The sequence below is a fragment of the Pimephales promelas genome, chromosome 1, assembly GCF_988280905.1.
Source record: "Pimephales promelas chromosome 1, fPimPro1.hap1.1, whole genome shotgun sequence".
NCBI classification, from domain to species: Eukaryota; Metazoa; Chordata; class Actinopteri; order Cypriniformes; family Leuciscidae; genus Pimephales; species Pimephales promelas.
The window spans coordinates 8,407,696-8,427,600 of record NC_142769.1 but is presented as its reverse complement, the minus strand read 5'-3'; the positions used below and the strand labels follow the sequence as shown (position 1 = coordinate 8,427,600).

Genomic DNA, 19,905 nt, shown 5'->3' with positions numbered 1-19,905 from the left:
TGGAGGGTCAGGGACCCACCCAAATGATAAATACGGTCACAGATGGAGAATCACCAGCATTCCCTGCATATTTGTTCTCTTTTGCAAGGCTCAAAGACAAATTAACTTAATGTCCTTCGATGCTTTACATAAAGATAATGAGAAGACCAATAAATTATGAAATTAATCCAATGATTCAGAAGATTCGCAAAACATGCCAGGCAAATGAACGTCTTCTATGTCACATTGAGTCTGATTTGTCAAATAACTGAACATTGTACTTCCTTCATTTATGTCTCTCACTTCCCTTTTCAATGAAAAGTCACTTCTTCGCACCATCCACCTAATCAGATAATTTGACACCCTATTTATTAACGGCAGACTCCCGTCATTAGTTTCTCCTGTGGGTCTGGTCGTGTACATCCGTTTTCATTTGCAGGTGTGAGATTGATCGCTGGCTCGTTGCAGAATGAATGAATGAAGTGAGTTGCAGTTGGAGTGTCTCCACCACCATTGGATGATAATTGAGTGGAGATTTATTGATGCGCAGGATTGTTCTCTTTGCAGTGAACTAATCATTATCAAGTCCAGAATGTCAGCGGACACCAGGAACTCATCTTCATCATGAACAGATCAATTCTGTGTTTGCATATGGGATGTTTAATATGTTTTCTGCATTGTTAGTGGTTTCAGTTGTATTTAAAATAATTGTTCCAAACACTTGCCCATCTTCCATTGTCCTGTCCCAAACTTGCACTATTCTTCCAGTTAAAAACATGAACTAGGATGTAGTCAACCAAAGAAATCCTTAGTCGACCAAAGTCTTGTCTTGCGCAATGATTAGTCGACTAAAAAAAAAAACTGATGTTTTTTTGTTGTTGTTTTATAAATGCTCAATGACAATTGTTTAAAAAATGTTTAATCAAAACATCACAAATAAATAAAACTATAATAAATAATACAATTCTTTGAAAATTAAGTAATTTTTTAACTGCAAAAAGTGAAGTGCTCTGTCCTAGGTCTATAGTAACAGTCACAATCGTGCACCTGACCACACCACACGCTGCAAAAAATATAACTGCCACATAATGAAAAATCCCAACAAAAGCTCTCGTTTATACAGGCTTTATTCTTCTTTACTTTCAAAGCTATGGGATAACTTTCGTCCTGACGATCAAGGCGTTTTAAAACACACAAAAAACCCAAATAGCCTAAAAACAATCCTAATAATAGGCTGTAGGACCGCGTATAGGTTTATTTTCGTTTTGTTGCATTATTTAGGCAATTTTCAAATGCGTCAAGTGTACAAATAAAAACGAAAACATTAAGAAAACACAATCTATTGAGTCAGCATGATATAGCCGTTAAAAGGCTGCTCACGTCTTTTGCGCGCTCAAGTTCGATTTCAAATGTAGGCGCGCGACTTGCGCGCTCATAATGGAGCAACGCGATCGCCTCCCTCCACAGTCTTGTCGTCTTTGTTTTACAATGCAGCCAGACAAAAGATTTAGATTTCCTGGACATTTTGTCGACTAAAGCCAAAACAAGCAGCGTTCTAACTGAATGAATACAGCATCCCTTACCGAGCATTTTAAAATCGGGGACAAAACATAGCCTAATTATGTTTAAAATACAGTAATAAATAACTGCTTATAAAGGAATAAATATCAAGGAGTAAATTATTGAAAAATTCTTTCTATTGGTAAAAAAAAATTGGAACTGGTCGGCCAATAAGAATGTCAGTCAACCAAGACGGCATCGACCGATTAGTCGACTAAACGACTAAAGTTGACAGCCCTAACATGAACACACTTGTGAACTGCCTTAGATTAGAAATTTAAGTTGTAATTCTAATTGAAAGAGACACTGACACTGTTTTTCATCTTTAAGACCGTATGCTTTAAAGCAAGCTATTATAAAGTGTTATACAAATACATGTAATGTGACTTACTAGTTGGGCTGGATGATTATTCGAACAATAATCAAAACCGAAATTCAGAGCCTATAACGACGCAATTTTACCGTGTCTGTTATTTCGGATTTTGAATCCTATTAATATTTCCGCCACCTGTGTGTTAATGTACTTTCCCCTTAAAACATAATTACCGTGCATGTAGTCACGTCACTCCGCCCCGTCCAGTCTGCGACATTGAAGCGGCAACATGAGCCCCTTTCACACGGCGGGTTGATCTCGGGAAATTGCCAGAACGAACACCTTCTCTGTGAACGCGAACATGACCCGGGATTGTTGTCAGGTTGGGGACAGAGTAACATTGCCGTGTTCAGTCCTGGAACACGCTGTGTGAACAAAAGCCATATCAATGTCAAGTTGTAATGATGCCGCTTAAGCCGGGATCGTTCGCTAGCGTGAAATGGTACATAATGCACTAGTCTATGATCGAATCAGAGAAAAAAAAAATGCACAAGCTTGGTTTCTCGAGAGAGAACTCGCTGCTCATAAGCAAACTATAGACGCCGCTGAGACATGGCACGTGTGTTTGCGGGTTGTGTATGAACGCAATCTCTGATTCCTCAAATACTGAATCAACTCCGTAATAGGAGCCAGTTGTACCAAAGTAACCAGCCCGTTCTCATCCCAAGGCGTCATATATGATGTTTTTGTCAAAGCGTAGACATCAAACGCACATGGCACCCTTTAGCGTCAATATAACATGCACAGAGGATGAGTAGGTTTAGGTCTGGGGAAGGGTTTGGGTTAGACCACTAGGAGGCGCCTTCTGCCTCATAAATATCTGCGTCACATGTTGACGCTATAGGGTGCCATGTGCGTTGGATGTCTACGCTTTGGCAAAAGTATCGTATTTGACACCTTGGGATGAGAATGTATTGAGGAAACGCGCATAAATAAGAGAGACTGACAAACGCCCAGCAACAAGTGCCTCCACTTCACAAAGCAGCTTTCCATAATACAAGCATTTACAAATGCTTCACAATATGAAAAAGATTAGTTTTAAACAAGTTATATTTTACTTTTTAGATGGCAATATTTAAATTTTTTTGTTTTTTTTTACAAAAAGAACTATTATCTCCTATTATAAGCCTTGCCAGTGACCTGAGAAAGAAAAAAATTGTTCAATAATGGTAATCGAGGTAACTTGTTCGATGAATCACGATTATGATTTTAGCCAAAATTGTCCAGCCCTACTTACTAGACACATTGGTATAATCAAGTGCTTTCTAATTTTTAACAGCTGTTTTCTTACTGCATTTTTGTTGACTGTTTGTTATTGAGAGTAACACATCCAGCACTTATTCACACCTTCAACTAAATGCCTCTCCTAGCATGTGGGTTGTTAACGGTATATAGCTGCAAAGGTATTCCAAACTACTTCCCCAAAGTGAAGAACAGAAAATAATTTTATATCTAGCATTGCAGGTATTCGCTTTGGTAGCTTAATGCATTTTAATTAGGTTAACAAACTTCAAATGGGCTTGGGCAGTTGAAAGGGTGCTGTGCTTAAGCATTTCCCATCTTAAGCATGTGATGGGACTAATGATCACAGTGATGGAGTTGGCTATTATATTTCACCCATCTAAAAAATGATTGAGTATGCTAAAATTTAGGCCAATAATGTTATTTTAGGCTGGTCACACATGGCATAGCTCAGTTTGCTCCTTTAGACCAATTATAGGGATAGTTAATCCAAAAATTGAAATGATCCCATGATTTACTCACCCTCAAGCCATCCTAGGTGTATATGACATTCTTCTTTCAGACGAACACAATCGGAGTTGCATTAAAATAAAAGCTTTAATATGGTATGATAGTATATTGGCTATCCAAAAAAGTGCATCCATCATAAAAGTAATCCATACGACTCCAGGGGGTTAATAAATGCCTTCTGGAACAAAGCAATGGGTTTGTATGGGAAAAATATCCATATTTAAAACTATATGAATTAAAATAACGGCGAAAGAGTAACCCCCGATGCGATGTGTGATGCAGGATGGTAGCGTAAGCTTTGACGCCTCTTGCGGTTCATACAAATAGGTCTGGGAAACATTCAAACTCTTCCAACATTTCTCTTTAAAATTTCTCGTTATTGACATCTAATTCGTGATCATTGTTTTGTTTTGCTCTATCCTCTTGCGTCAGGTCACTTTCACCATAAATCAATGCACACGGCTGTCTGTCGAAAGGTAGTTATTTTTGTTTTTATAAAGTTATAAATATGGATGCTTTGCTTACACAAATGCATCGATTCGCTTCAGAAGGCCTTTATTAATCCCCTGGAGTCGTATGGATTACTTGTCTGATACTTTTATGATGGATTTTTTGGACTTAAAAATCAGGACCTCCATTCACTACCAGAGCAATGATATTTTTTAATGTAACTTCGACTGTTTGTCTGAAAGAAGAAAGTCATGTACACTTAGGATGGCTTAAGGATTAGTAAATCATGGGATCATTTTCTATCCCTTTAAAGCACCTCATTTTAGTTTGTCCACTCTGTTTTAGGGGATGAAAAGGTTCTTTATCTTTCCCGTTAATGCAATGAAACTGCAGAAGAAACAAATGACTTCACTCTCTTGGCTTTTCGCAAACAGCAATTATTTTTAAACCACACAATTTCTCAAAAAGAGAGAAAAAACATTTGCAGTTGTTTGTTCAACGTTGCTCGTTCAAATCAGGTCTAAATTACCACTGATTAAGATTAGTTTTCTCCTTTAGATCTCTGCCAGCTAATTTGCATCTGCAGCATGTAGATTAAAGGGTCCATTTAAAATATTTTCCTCCAGCATTGTATCATGCCCGCTGTGAGAAGCGAGGGATCTGGATTTGGCGCCTTGCTCCAGGTGCAGGCTCTTCTGCATTGGCACAGCCGCGTGTCCCTCTCTCCCCGGCGCCTTGGCAGCACGGATAGCAGTCCTCCTGACAGCTGCCGCTTCCCGAGGGCTGATGGACTATTAATACTTTGGCTAATTTGATCAATCCATTCAGATTTGCCTTGTCCTGCACTGTTGTGGCAGAGCTTTGATTAAGATGCACATGGCCACCGGCGCCATTTTCTGCGCATATTGTACCCCAGGGAGCAGTGCAGAGCGTGCGTGGACTACCATGCCTGGGATATCAGCGCACTTACGAGCTTTAATGCTTTAATGGACAAATGATCGGCTATGGCTGCTTAGATACGCAAAGAAAGAGTTTCAAGTAAAATGTCTCTGGGATGTTAAGGGCCTTTTGATGTCACAGTGCCGTGACGTGATATCGATAAATGCTTTATTATAACAGCCTGAAGTTTTTGTAGAGATCATTGCTTGACTGTTTATCGTTGATCTCTTTCCTGTTTAAGTCGCAATACTCGCTTTGTCCTGAGGATGGCAGGACTGCCTAAGCTGTGACTTTGAAATCAGTAGGTCCGTTCCACTTGTGACGAGCATAATGTGCTCATGCATGAAGAGACAGCTTTTTAGTAAATGCTGAGCATTCTTCATTTGTGAATAGTGAATATTTTCTCTGACTCGTGAGAGAAGGCATTTAGTAATAGTGGTCTAGATTAACTTTGACACATTCTTGTAAAACGTGTAGCTTTTAATGGTTCGTGCTTCAGTATGTACTTTTTTAAAAACCGATCTAAGCTGGTTGGATCAGTGCTATCTCTAATTTGCCGTGACGACTGTCATGTTTTTCTAGATCTCAAGCCCACAATTTTTGTGACGTTCAGCATCACTTAACTGATCTGTTGTGATTTGCTCCTGGTTATGCATCATTGGAGCTTTCTCATCTCACATTAGCCCTACTACATTGCCATCTGGAATAATAAAGCTTGCGTGTGAGTGTACACACACCCTTGTGACTGCCGCTGTTGATGGCACAGCCATATGAATCTTACCCTAGCGCTGTGCACTCCAGGTTTCCTTTTCTCATTCGGTTGACACAACTGGCATGTCAAGTGTACCGCAACTAAACCACCCAAGCCTCGGTGATTCTGGTGTTTTTCCAGCATTGGGGAATTGATTCAGCAGTTAATGATGTTTGTAAAAGAAGCTAAGGTGGAGATTAGTGGGTAGCTGATCCAGAATCAGTTGATTTGAGTTGGCCATAGAGGGCATATTACACAAATGTTTGTCAAAACACCCTATTCTCCATGTTTTTTTTTAAAGGACAGTGAACTAAATATGATAATTGTCATCATTTACTCATTCATAGTCATTCCAAATCTGTATGAATGAATTTTTATGTGTAACAAAATATATTTTCCATACAACTCCAGTGACATTTGCTGTATGGACAAAAATACTTGAAACAGCCTTCAAAATATGGTCTAATCCCAGGGAAATTGAACCGGTCACAAAAACCTAGTGGGACATTGTTGTTTTGTTACAATGTTTTTGTTTGGTGGCTTTTGGGTCCAATTGAAGAGAAAAAAAGGCCATTTTCTGGATGGAAAAATACAAGCCATCCTAGACTAACCTCTCATAATAAAATCACCCAGGCTCATTGGAAAAAAAACGGGCCTGTGAAACAATCTACAAAATATTATGTTGCTTCTTAATTGCATGTTTCATGCCACTTTCAAAGTGTCCAGTGAGTCAAAATGTATTAGTTTACACATTAATCACCGTTTGAGTTTTAGGAACAATGCTAGAATAAGTCTTTATTAATCCATATTTTGGACGTGTACTGGAAAATTACTTCACTGTAAAATGTAAAAAAAAATTATTCTTTCTACTATTTCAATTTGTTTTTATTAAATGTTTCCTGTATTTTTTTGTAACTATTTGTTAGCAATTTACTAGCAATTTCTGAGTGTGAAATTTCTTAGGAAATCCAATTATTATTATTATTTTTTTTTTTCAATGTAGAGGCAGATTTTAGTCCTAATGTGTGGTAATTCTATTGAATTGACTTACCGAAAATGTCTGTCTTTTGGCACTTGGTGTTAATTTTGCACCTGATTCTCAGTCTGTGGCATTTAATGTCTGTCTGTTTACATTCTAGGAAATCGATGAAGCCTGCAAACGCATCAAACGAGAGATTGACGATCTCGGGCCTGAGGTTGGTGACATCAAAATCATCCCTCTCTACTCCACGCTGCCGCCACAGCAGCAGCAGAGGATCTTTGAGCCACCTCCACCCCGCAAACCAAGCGGCGCCATCGGCAGGAAGGTAAACATCCCCGCCACACATCATGATACATACATGGAACTAGAGTGTGTTTTGAACTTCTGCAAACAGCATTTTCATGAAAGGTATTGCGTTTAGTCCCTCTGTGGTTTTCTTTGAAGTATTGCATCAAAGAATCAAAATCTCAAATGTGAAAGGGATAGTTTTCCTAAAAAATAAAAATAAAAAAAAAAGACCAGTCTATCATTCATCTTTGGAACACAATGAAGATATTTTCAAGATTCTCAGAATTTTTCCCCATGCATTGAATGTCTGTTTTAAAAAGTACAAGAGAACTAAAAGTGGATTTGAAACAACGCAAGGAGGGTAATTGATATACATTTTTGGATCAATTTTCCCATTCACTTTGCTCAGTGTAATCAAACAATCAACATATTGATATGTGTATTGGCACAGCCTCTGTAGCCTTTTTAAACCATTTAAAAAAGTAGAGGATGAGAGAATGACTCAAGTTTGTCTTGCAAGGAGCAAGGAATGGTGTAAATTAGGTTTTTGTTTTTTCTCCCCTTCCATCTTTAGCTTTGGTGAAGCAATGACTCATAACATATGCTGTTTTTTCAGCATATGATTTTTCCCTCTTATTTTGGAAAGGAACTTTACTCATCCTTCCATCATTTGAAAAGTGTTAGAGCAGTAATCATATTTTTTTTCTATAGTCTGTTTTGGACCGTTTGCCTTCACTCCCTCCTGTTTTGCTTCCCGTCTGTCGCCTGACTTGCCATTTCTCCATTTTTGGCATGTTGTCTTTGATAGAATGAGATTCACTGTAGATGTTTTATCAGAGCTCATCCACTGTAAAGCGTTTCATCATCCGTCATCCTTTACTCTTAGCAGGAGGTTGTGCAGACGCAATCGTCCTTTTGTTTTCTCTATTCCCATTTCGCTTCTCTCAAACAACCCTGACGACTACAGTACGAAAAGCACCTGGACGTCTGCGTGACCGGCCAACGATCTGACAGAATATCATAACTGATCATCAGCTATGAGTTTGCAAACATTTAGCTGAACATCTGATGAGGAGTTGATTAATGAGTCATCGCCCCAGCTTCCCCTACAGAAACCGATCCGCTTGTCATTATCGCTGGCAAAGATTACTGATGTCCTAATGAGAGAATGCAAACGTTCACTGATCTGCAAATTTCCTCATTCTTGTTCCTTCAACTTGATGGCTGTATTTGTAGCCTTAACGAAGTCTTCGCTACATGCCTGGTTTGTGTTTTGATGTACCAAACAGCATCAGTATCCGCCTGCTTCAGATATCAAGTATCTGCCTCGTCCGTTCATCTCCACTAGGGCATTGTGTCATTTCATCTCTCCCCTGACCACTTCCATGTTTAAAGAGGCTCAGGGTTTCTCCGAGGTTTGATTACTCGTAAGCCAGGGCATAAGCTGCTTCAGAAGTTCAAACAGCCGCCGCTGTATGCCTGCACTGTTCAGAAGAAAATGAAAGTGAACATGGATTCACAAGGGCTGATGTGAATATGAAGGAACCCTTGTGATGCAAATAATCTTGGGAAAAGAGAACTGCTACAGAAAAAAGTAATAATCTTGAAACAGATTATTTTCATTACATTTTTCTTTGATTTGTTGCGGTTTATAGATATGATTGATTAAAAAAAGAAATGTTTTTGCTAAAGCTCAGACTAACAAATAAAAGTAACTAAAACTGTTTCCCCTCATCTACTTTCCATGAAATCAAAAATTGTTTAAATTAAGAACCTTCCCTTGTAATTCCTTTAGGTCCATGCAAGTTTTTCAACGCAATGTTTTTTTTTTAACCAACCAGTGTTTCAGTATTATAGAGATAATATTATAGTTTTTTTGTATTCATATTTTAAAATATTTCTTTGGTTTTAATTCTAGTAATTTGGTTTGTTCCTTTTTAGGGGTGTCTATTTACATAAATTCCCATAATCGGTTATTGTTTAAATTAACGATCAATTCATTGATTAATCTGTTAACCTGATCCTCTTAAACCCGAAGCGTGGGTGCCAAGTTATGTCACGTTATGAAGAAACGCTTAGCTGTTACCAACCAAAAATAGCTGAATAATAATAAATATAGGGAATATGACCACTTAACAAGTGTTTTTAATTTTGCTGACGCTAGATGTGCTCTATTTTCATAGTGTGGAAAAACCCGTTTTACATGAAAACCTGATCTGTAAAATCAATGTACATAAGTCATATATCATTGAAAAGGTCTCAACTTGTAGAATAAGTACATTTGATCGTTTAGAGACCTAACTGTGACAAGTGTTTGTATGAAAAAGCGCCGCTGACGCATTTAAGCAGTATACACAATGCTTTTGCGCAATGTTTTTGTTGAACATTTTTAAAACATTAGTAAACCATGGTCTTGAATGAGCCCAAACACAACATAAGATGATGCGTATGTGATTGAGTGATGTCACATGCTGCTTGGCTAAACCAATAGGATGATCACGCAGTGTTTTCCAACTATTTGAAAGTTCAACCAATGGAAAAATGATCTCTGGTGTGGTGGAAGGGTATAGTGTGGGTAGGGGCAATATGTAGAAACCAATTGAACACCATTTTACCACTGGGCTACTCTTGGATTGGTTTGATCACTCAAGATTGACAGGTCTTTATTTGCTGCACGCCATTGAACAGGAGCGCACAGTTTAAAACAGCCCTGAAAGAGCCTTTATCCACCAGGATCTCATTACTTTTTGTTTATTCTATTAGGCATGGGCGGTATCCAAATTTTTATACCGTCAAACCTCCTCCCTATTTTACCGCGGTATACGGTATTACCGCGTGACTAATTAAAAATTACGAGATAAGGCTCAGACGGCATCACACATGATGACACGTTCAACCAGAGAGTGTCGGTTCCAATAATGCATCTAAAAGCTGTCAATCAACTATTAGAAAACAGGAGATACACATTGTCTCACACCAGAGAATGTGAGCAGAGTGGTGATATTTCCTCCAGAGAGGGGAGCGCATTTCTGAAGATCACGCGCCACGAGCTCTCGACGCGAGCCGAGTGGAGCCGAGATAAAATTATTTATTAATAAACTAGTGTTTTCTATGTCAGTTGCTGCAAAGATAAAGATTGCATTGACGATGCAAACTGCATCTTCATGGTATGAAAACACGAATAAAGAGTAGCCTAATGCACACTTCATATGAATAAGCCTATAGCAGAGAGCAGCCCATTTATTTTAGCTTGTAATTGTTTTGTTTAAAAGTATAGACATTTCAAGCTTACATATACACTTCTCAGATCATTAAGACATGTATCTTATATGCCGAGTTTCAGTTCATGTATGAATCGCGCTCCAGTCACGCGTCGGCGCGTGTCCTGATTACTATCTTTGCTTTTTATTTATAAGCCTAATCCAGGCAATTCGTTGATGCGGAAGGAAGGTGCAATTTATTCAAAACGAAATTCGTTTTAAAGAAAGGCTTTGTACAAAACAAAACGTAATAAGTGGTCATAATCATGTCTGACTGACCCAACGTGTTTTCTTTGGCAATTGCTGCTAAAGATTGCATGCAAACTTGCATCTTCGCGGTAGTGAACATGAATAAAGAGTAATGCACACTTCATATGAATTAGCCTAAACATAAGCAGAGAGCAGATTGTTAAAGAAGACATTTCAAGCTTACTATATATATACACTTCTCAGATCTTGTTTCTTATATGCGAGGTTCAGTTCATGTATGAGTCGCGCTCCAGTCACACGCCGGCGCGTGTCCTGATCACTATATTTGCTTATTATTAATTAATCCAGGCAATTCGTTGATGAAAAAAAAATAAAATGAAGATGCAATTTATTCAAAACGAAATTCGTTTTAAAGAAAGGATTTCTACAAAACAAAACGTAATAAGTGGTCATAATCATGTCTGACTGACCCATTCCAAATGTTTTCCGATATTGCGCATTTTATGATGTTATCTTAGTCATCTCATGAAGTTCCCTTTTCATAAAATCAACATACATAGAATCATATTATTAAAAAAATATGAAAGGAATACGTTTTTTTTCCAAACCTATAGCTTATTTAAGCGTCACACGGTCCGTCCCGCTGTAGACTACATGCATGTGGCGTGCATGTGGTGGTGGGGCACAATTTTCAAATAATAATCGAATAATACCAGGCAATCTTTAAATATTATTTTTGCTTGAAATGCCCATCCCTGCCAAACTGCAGAAGTCGTGTTCTTCTTCGAGACCAAGTCACTCGGTGCGCAACTTGCAATCTTTGCCCTCTCTCCCCCACTCTCTCGTCACCACACTGTCACGTCATGAGAACCAGATATAAGCATTTTAGCCATTAAATAAATTGTATTTAAAACATTGCACTTATATAGGAGACAAGCATTCCTTGTCTCCTATTTAAGTGCATTGTTTTTTTTTTCTGACGGTATGACGATATTGAAAATGATACCGTTGCTATTTTTAGATCCCGCGGTATACGATATTACTGTAATACCGCCCAAGCCTATATTCTATGTACTTTTATTTTGGTGTTTACACAAGTAGTTCCAGTGTTTAGTAAAATTACTTGATTGGAAGGTTTTTTGGACCCTTGGATAATTGTTTCGAAATAAACGGCTAACCTACCTAATCCAATTCATGACTTGAAGACATAATATATTTAGAATACACATCTATGGCAAGCTCGATTCAGTTTTCCTTATGTCTGCTGCAGGTGTTTTGTGCATGAGCCGCACTCTAATTTGCTTGCTTGCTTAATCGACCATTGATGCGTTTTATCTTTGAAATAATCAACAATTAAACATTAGCATCCTTATTAGTTGCTATTGTCATTTATTTTAGTACATCGTTAAACCTATTTCCTGGAACTTAATACATTTAAGTTCCTGTGTTGGTTAACTTACATGCTAAAGGTAATTGTTTATTATTACAATTATAGATTATTAATGATCTCAATACTGCCATTAGCACAGTTATTGCTCCTTGAGTGAAGCAACATTCAACATCATGGTTGTCATGCAGCCCTTTAAAGGTGACATTGTGTGTCGATATACATTTTGACAATGTTAAAGGTTTGTTGCATCCAGTCATTTTAACAAAGTAATTTGAACAAGCAGCAAAAATTGTTTTTTGAGTGTGTGGTATCTGTACAGTGTCTTGTATTTATTTATTGTTCTGGCACCTTGTTTTTCTGTCCTTCTGTGGCAGCAGTACATAAGGATAGGCTCAGATTACCTTGTAAAAATGTCAACTCTTCCCACCCTCTGGCATATATTAAACACAATGCATATAAGCCACCTTTAGCAGATACGGGGATGCGTGTGTGGATTTTAAGATCCGCACCTGTGCAGTCACATCCTCCTTGAGGACAAATCCAACAGCCCTATTGCACTGCTGATGCATGGATTTATTAGATGGGATTTAACTTCATGTGACACTCAGCAGTCACATGTATGGGAATTGAGGACTGTGGCAAATTTCGGTAGCAACATTCTTGTTGATTCTTGAGTTAATTGGGATGTGGTAAGATCTCCCTTGTGCTGTCTGCAGGAATGGAGGGTTATGAAAGATTTCAGGAGACTGTGCGCGTGCGTTAACCACCCAAAACAATCCTTAATGAATGTCTGCTTTAGATGGAAAATCTTGCTTGTTAATAACCATTTCTGGACAGAAAGTGGTCTGCCTCCAGATGGTGCCGAATGCGAGGTATTTAGACCCTTCTAACCTGATAGAGACCATGCTCAGGCATACCTTTGCTTGTAGTCAAAACATTTGATGTCACTCTTCACTTTAAGGATTGTCATATAACATGTCTGTTTTAAAGGTAAAGTAATGATGATGATTTTTGGATCTTCCCTTCATGCAGCTTTAAAAACCTTGAGGCACTATGAAATTGCACTATTGCTGACGACATGTCTGTTTAGTTCAATATAGAAACAGACAGACGAGAATGGTCTTGACCTATTTGCAATTGCCATGGTTTCCATAGTCACTTTTTATTCAGAGTGATTGAAGGCAGGGTTTCCCTTATCTTTTTGAATATGAAATGCGAGCGACTCTGTCTGGTCAACTGCTGTCATGTCGACATGTTTATAGATAATTACCTGAATAACAGTACATCTGATTTGATGGCACAAACATTTGAAGGTAAGGCTCTGTCACCCACCAGAGGCTTAGTGCTACTGCGGTAATACAAAAATGCACTTGTAAAAGCCTTTGTTACTGTTTGCAAACTTACACCACCAGTCAAACATTTGGGATAGTTGTGATTTCTTTAATGCTTTTGAAATAAGTCTATTCCCCAAAATGTTCACCAAGGCTGCATTTATTTCATAAAAGAATGCAGTAAAAACAGTAATTGTTTCTATTTTAATAAAATAATTTATTAATGTGATTTGTATTACTTTGAAGATAGTCTTCAGTGTCATGTGATCAAGAAACATTTCTTATCTATGATAAACAGTACTAATTTTTGTGTAAACAGATCATTTTTAAAAGTTGGAGTTAAAAAAAGAATACTTTTATTCAGAAAAGAGTCCAGGGCTAGGAGTGTAATGATACCCATGTCACAATACCCATGACGCACATCACAATACTGAATTCGATATTATTGTGAATGGATTTAAATGAATAGACTTGGACTTGGTGCTGATAACCCAATGCACGGGATAATGGTGACACCAAAATAAAAATTCATGATCTTGAAGTTGAAAATACAGAATTATTTTAGATGAGAATGCTTGCACTCTGTCACTGGCTAGATTTATTTGGCATGATCAGAACCCACAAATATTCCCCCATTGCATTATTATGTTTTATATTCACCAATTTATTATTTTATTGTAGTATTAACACAAACTCTGAAAACTTAAATTGAACAAAAGTTATTCAAATAAATGCAGTTCTTTTAAACTTTTGTTTTCATCAGAGTCCTGGAAAAAAATGGCATCATCAAACTGTTTTTAACATTGACTATGTTTACATGCAGCCAATAACCCATTCAAAACCGGGATATTAGCAATAACCCGGTCGCGAACGGCCATGTAAACACCGGCAAAAACCCGAATATTGCTCATATCCCGGATTTTAAAAATCACGATTTTATTCCTGGGGTACCCCTTTTCTAACCCGATTTTTTTGGTCATGTAAATGCGTATCGGCATATCCCCATGGTGATTTGTGTTCTGCGCATGTTCTATTTGCAAGCAATCTTGGTCTTTTGAGTAGAGAAACTTCTCGGGGCATACAAAAATCCGTGTGCAGTACACCGGAAGTAAACATGGCGAGACCAGGCGAGACACAGCACTGCATACTTTTGGAGCGAGGTTAACGTTACCAGCATCAAAGCGTAAACAAAGGCAATCGCTATCTGCCCCGACCTATTCATTTTCCGCGTGCTGCTGTTGTTGTCTGTGGATACAGGAAGAAGAATCGGAAATGACGCATATTGCATCTTAAGGTTGTCCGTACGTCTGGACGCTAACCGTGTGTCGCCGTTTACATCGGGATATTGCAATTCCATGTATACAGGAGAAACTCTCTCTGCTCAAGCATTTTAAACAGGTTAATCCTAATGTTTCAGAAACCCGAATAGTGACCTTAACCCGACCATAACCTGAAAATTGGTGCATGTAAGCGTAGTCATTGATAATATATATATATATATATATATATATATATATATATATATATCTCATAATATTTCTTGTGTACAGTAATGATGCTGAAAATTCTGCTTTGTCACCACAGGATTTATTATTTTGAAATATATTCAAATTTAAAATTGCTTCAAAATATTACTATTTTACTGTGATTTTAATCATATAAGTGAACCATTGATGTCTATAAGAGACTTAATAATTTCTATCTTATGACCAGTAGGGTATGTAGTGTATGTCTCTCTACCTTGAGGTATTTTACCAAAAATGAACATTGAATGAGAGGCTCATTCAAGAGAATTGAAAATTGCACTTATTCAAGTGAAATGTTGCTGGTATTAGCCTTGTTCAGTCAGCCCACCAACTTTTTTCCAGACCACTTGCTTATGGATCATTGCTTCCTAAAAGATGCAATTTCTCAACACCTCATGGTTCAATGAGTATGTCTAAGTACTTGTAATGCGTTTAGTGTTTTTGCTGTGAAATTCATTCCAATGGTGCTCACCTTTCGATAATTTCCATGGCTACCACTCTGGAATATATTTCATCTCAAAGGTCTTTCCCAGGTGGCCCTATTTTCTGAAAGGATGCAGACTGGTTACGATCCCTTATTTCTTTTCATCGTGTCTGGAGTGCTCCGGACCCCGCTGTCATTCAGTGGTCTGTTAGGAGCACGCTCCGTGGTCATTGGGTCGTGGCCCCCAGTCCCCAGACTCCAGATGGCCTTTTTTCAGCAAAGTCTCCCGGCCTTTCTATGAATATATAGGTAGATGATTCTTTTCAGCAGCTGAATTACATCCGGTCAAAGGCTCCATGAATGGAGTAAAAAAAGCATTTTGTGGCTAGAGCTAAATCCACTTATAAAAGTAGGACTTAAGTGCCTGAACGGCATTTTGAGGAGGCTGAATTACATGAAATGTATAAGCTTTCTCTATTTGTTTTCTGTTAGTAATACAGGCCAGAAATTATGAAACTCAAATTACATTTAGCCAATTTACATAGCAAAACATGGCAAAACCTTTTTTTTTTTTTGTGGAGCTTGCTAAAGGAGCACTTATAATACTATTACTCCCACTTAAGGTTTGGGTTTTAAATAAATCCACATCCTTAATGAATTAAACTTCAGTGCTTTTTTTATTTATTTATTTATTTTTATTTTTGCTGTAGGCATAACTTAACACAAACTATGTGCGTATTGCTGCAAGACATCTGAATTATTTTTAATAAAAAGGTGCACAAATCCCATTGATTTTAATCAAAAGAGGGAACCTGAGCCATATTTAGGAACCAGAATATCATAGAGACTCAGTTGGCAAGAAATGGAAATTCACCCTATTCATTTATTAATCTTATTATGAATGATGCATCCATGCATGATTCATCCATGCATGATTCATTTTCTTAAATGTATTTTTTTCAAGATTTATTTTTGATCTTGCAAATTTTAAAGCAACACTTTGGAACTTTTCAACTTTTATATTACCAAAACCCATTGAGATGGTACATCGATAGGTTGCAATAGGTTGAATGACACATCTGCCGTAGCCTGAAGGTGTCAGTATCACTTTTACAAGCACTTTGTTACTTCGGGTTTCGGGTAGGAACCCGAGCGCAAAAAGAACTACAAAATTCGACCACGGCATACGTCACTTCCCCCACCACCCACAACTTCCTCAGATTTTGACGTTAGTGCTCAACTCGTGTTTGATAACCGTCTATATATTTTCGTCATGGCCGAACAACAGCTACAAGGAAGAAAGCAATGCTTTTATCATTGGGAACTAAAAAAAAGAAAAGGGGAGAGTGACAAATTAAAAGCCAGGACGAGGATTAACATTGGTCGAGCTTTCGCTTCGTTCGCTGGCTTGAGCTAAAAGAGGAAGGGTGCTCGACCCATGCTGATGCTTCCCTGAACACAAATGCAGTTTCCAAGGTAACCCACATAAATTCATATAAGCAGTGTAGTATTTTCTGGTATTCCGGTCACAATTCCAGGGCTCACCCCACTCGCTCTCTCTCAGCAGACTGCTATAAGGGAATCGAGCGTGGCAAGGCTGTCCGGCCCGCCTCAAACACTGCAAGCACACACAATCTAAAGACACGGGAGGCTGACCGGTTGAATGTTTGTTGACTTCTAATTTGTGACAATGCTGTGGAGCTTGTGGTCTCTAGGGATGCTAGATGTGAAAGTTTCAGGTCAAGCGCCTCTAGTGGCCAAAGGTTCCAAAATGTTGCTTTAATAAAATGGTTATAACCTGATCTTTCGGTGACACACCAGACTTCTCCAGTCTTTTAATCCATGACTTGCAAGCGAGAGACATTCAAAACTATTTTTCTCTATGAATGTATACCTTTATTTGTCATTGATGACATCCTTCTACAGCTCTGGGGGCTGCTCAGATATTTTTTGTGTTTCTCGCATAGTTTTGAATTGAACACAAAGCAAATCCTTCGAAAATTCTAGAGACTTAAACCTACCGGACACTTGACTCACATTCTGGTTGTGATGCATGACGCTCCCAAAACTTGTGCCGGTTGCCTATGCAGTCTTTGCCTATAAAGGTCTTCTGAACCTTTAGCTCTCTTCTTGGACACTGTCATCTCAGCGCATCAAAGACAGTCCACAGTCTCTAGCTCAAAGATGATTCAATATGTCACTATACCACACATGATGAAGGCCACCTGTACTGTAAAGGGACAGAAAGAGCGAAGAAGCGAGACATGACATTAATAATACAGTTTCTTAGAGGTGTGCTTCTCCAGGGAGTGGATGATGGCTGCGTGCTGTGCACAGACACGTTACTTGCCGCCAAAAAGAGCAATAGTAATGTGTCTGGACGGGCTGCTCGGTGGAAAGCAGTCCGGCTCAGCCAGCACACTCCCAATTTGACTTGATTGCAGCAACTGTTGCCTTACTCCCCTGTTGGGTTGTATTAGTCTTCCAGCTTGTGACAGCTCACTGAAGTGTCTTTAAGGATTTAATCCCCACTGATTTTTTTGTGCCTTTTTTTCACCTCCCTCTCCAGTTACCACAGTACTTTTTTTCTTTAATTTTCTTTAATTTTCTTTTTTTTACTTTTTTTTTTAGTTTGATCAGATCAGTGCAGAAGGGTCCAATCACCAATGAAATGTACTAAAAAAAGCAACCCTGCTGGTGTAGAGAGTGGTTGGAGATTTGAATAAATTCTTTATGCCAAGTACTCAACTTGGCCACATAACTTGTCTCACACACTTGTGCAATTGACATGAATAATTTCTCTAATTGCATAACTTAAGTGAAGTGATATTTAGGCCTGTCACTAATGATTATTTTGGTAATCAAGTAATCGGATGTTTTTTTTTTTTTTTGTGGTAATAAAAATAGACCCAAGCAAACAATAGCCTTTAAAAAGACTTAAAATACATAACAGTGAGGCAATAATCTTTGGTTCAAATATAATATCAAAAGCAAGCAATCATGGTTTTATAGAACAACAGTGTAAAAAGGCATCAAATCCTTGTTTAATATTGGCAAAACTAAATTCAATTTTAAGTTTATTTAATCTTTTATATTTGGCCTCTTGTTTATGATAGAAATGCCACAGCCACTGCAATATCTTGAACAAGAATATGTGGACATCAAAACATGAAAACTCAGTGAGGGTTTAAACTTTTATTTTGAGACGTGTTTGTGTGAACGGTGTCGATCTGAGACGCACCGGCGTGGAAATTAGTTAACCACTCCCACTTATTTGCATGTCGCGGTATACACTGAATAAAAAAAATTGTTATGGTTGACATTTTCTACCGCGGTAACGATATATACCGCCATACCGCCCAGCCTGCAGGGCACATATTTAATTGAATTGCAGCCTTTGTGATTAAAAATGGTAGTATGCATAGGAGTGAGGGCCGCGGGAGGAAGGCACGAGGCCAATGGCGTGAGGCCGCACCGGTCTCATATCTCTCACTGAGGAGGGGGAGTTTTCTTAGCAATGTTAAAACGCACATCAACTGATCACTTGTTTAGCGTTCATGTAAACACTAGATTCAGATTCTCCAATCAGAATGAATTCAGTTAGATTGAAACAAAAGGTGTGCGACTGCAGAAAGCAAAAGCTAAATCCCGGACATCAACAGCCGGACATGTGCGGGAACAAGAGGATGGTAACCCCTACTACTCGGCTTTCTCCACAGAGCAAGAGCCTGCTAGCTTAGCTTAGCTTCCAAAAAAGATGGCTGACACTATGTGTACATTCTGTGAGTAAGATCCCACCCTCTATGGGCAGGTTGAGAACATGTGGGTCATCCCCTACTACTGACTGTAGTCTTTAGCCTCTGGCCAAAAAATCCTCAGATGACGCAAAGTGACGATTTTTGCATCATCGGAGGATTTTTTCCAGACCAAATATACATGCATTTCTCGTCTCAGGGGGATATGAAGGTGGAAAACATGGTAATTAGAAAATACTACAGGTTTTCTACTAATACAAAGCTTAATGCTAAATCCTGAAGTATTTTGCTGGGTACTCAACACGGGTAAATTGCTGTACTCTGAATTTGATCATGGAATTGTGGCAGCCCTTGTGATATTATGCTTAAGACATTTTAAAGTGTGATGGGGAAAAATGGACCTTAACCATGTGTAGAGAGCAGAAATATTGTAGAGACTTAAAGGTGGGATCTCTGGTTCCTTTTGGTCATTCCTTCATAGCAGCGTTCTAAAAATCAATTAGATATGCAGTGCATTTTTATTGCAACATACTTAATATAACAATCAGTAGCAACTGTAAAGCAACGTTCTAAAAACATTTAGAATACCATAGCAACATGTTCTGCAGAAATGACAAAATACTGCGTTTAAATGTTATGCATAGTCATCCAAGTCATTTTAGAGTGTCTTGTACAACTTGTTCAAAAAGTAGATGGACTTCGATTTTTGCTTTCATTAATTTTTTTGGGTCAATAGCTGTTTGGTCTTGATCTCAGTCTTGACCGTAATGTTTCACCTCTCATAGGTTGTGGTTTCTACAAACATCGCCGAGACGTCCCTGACCATCGATGGCGTGGTGTTTGTAATTGATCCTGGCTTTGCCAAGCAAAAGGTTAGTCTTCTCTTCTCTGCCTCACTTGTCTAATCTCACCCCATCATCTGTTTCTCTTGCTTC

At 38.3% G+C, this 19,905-nt stretch overlaps 1 protein-coding gene across 2 annotated transcripts in view; it reads left to right on the top strand.

Annotated features, from left to right (window-relative positions):
• dhx15 (DEAH-box helicase 15) overlaps window positions 1-19,905 on the top strand; it is a 47,334-nt gene that overhangs the window by 14,157 nt on the left and 13,272 nt on the right. For both annotated transcript variants that reach the window (XM_039669664.2, XM_039669663.2), the window contains exons 6-7: window positions 6,944-7,111; window positions 19,756-19,842. In XM_039669664.2, coding sequence (XP_039525598.2) covers window positions 6,944-7,111; window positions 19,756-19,842 — 255 coding nt within the window. The remainder of the gene's footprint in view (window positions 1-6,943; window positions 7,112-19,755; window positions 19,843-19,905) is intronic.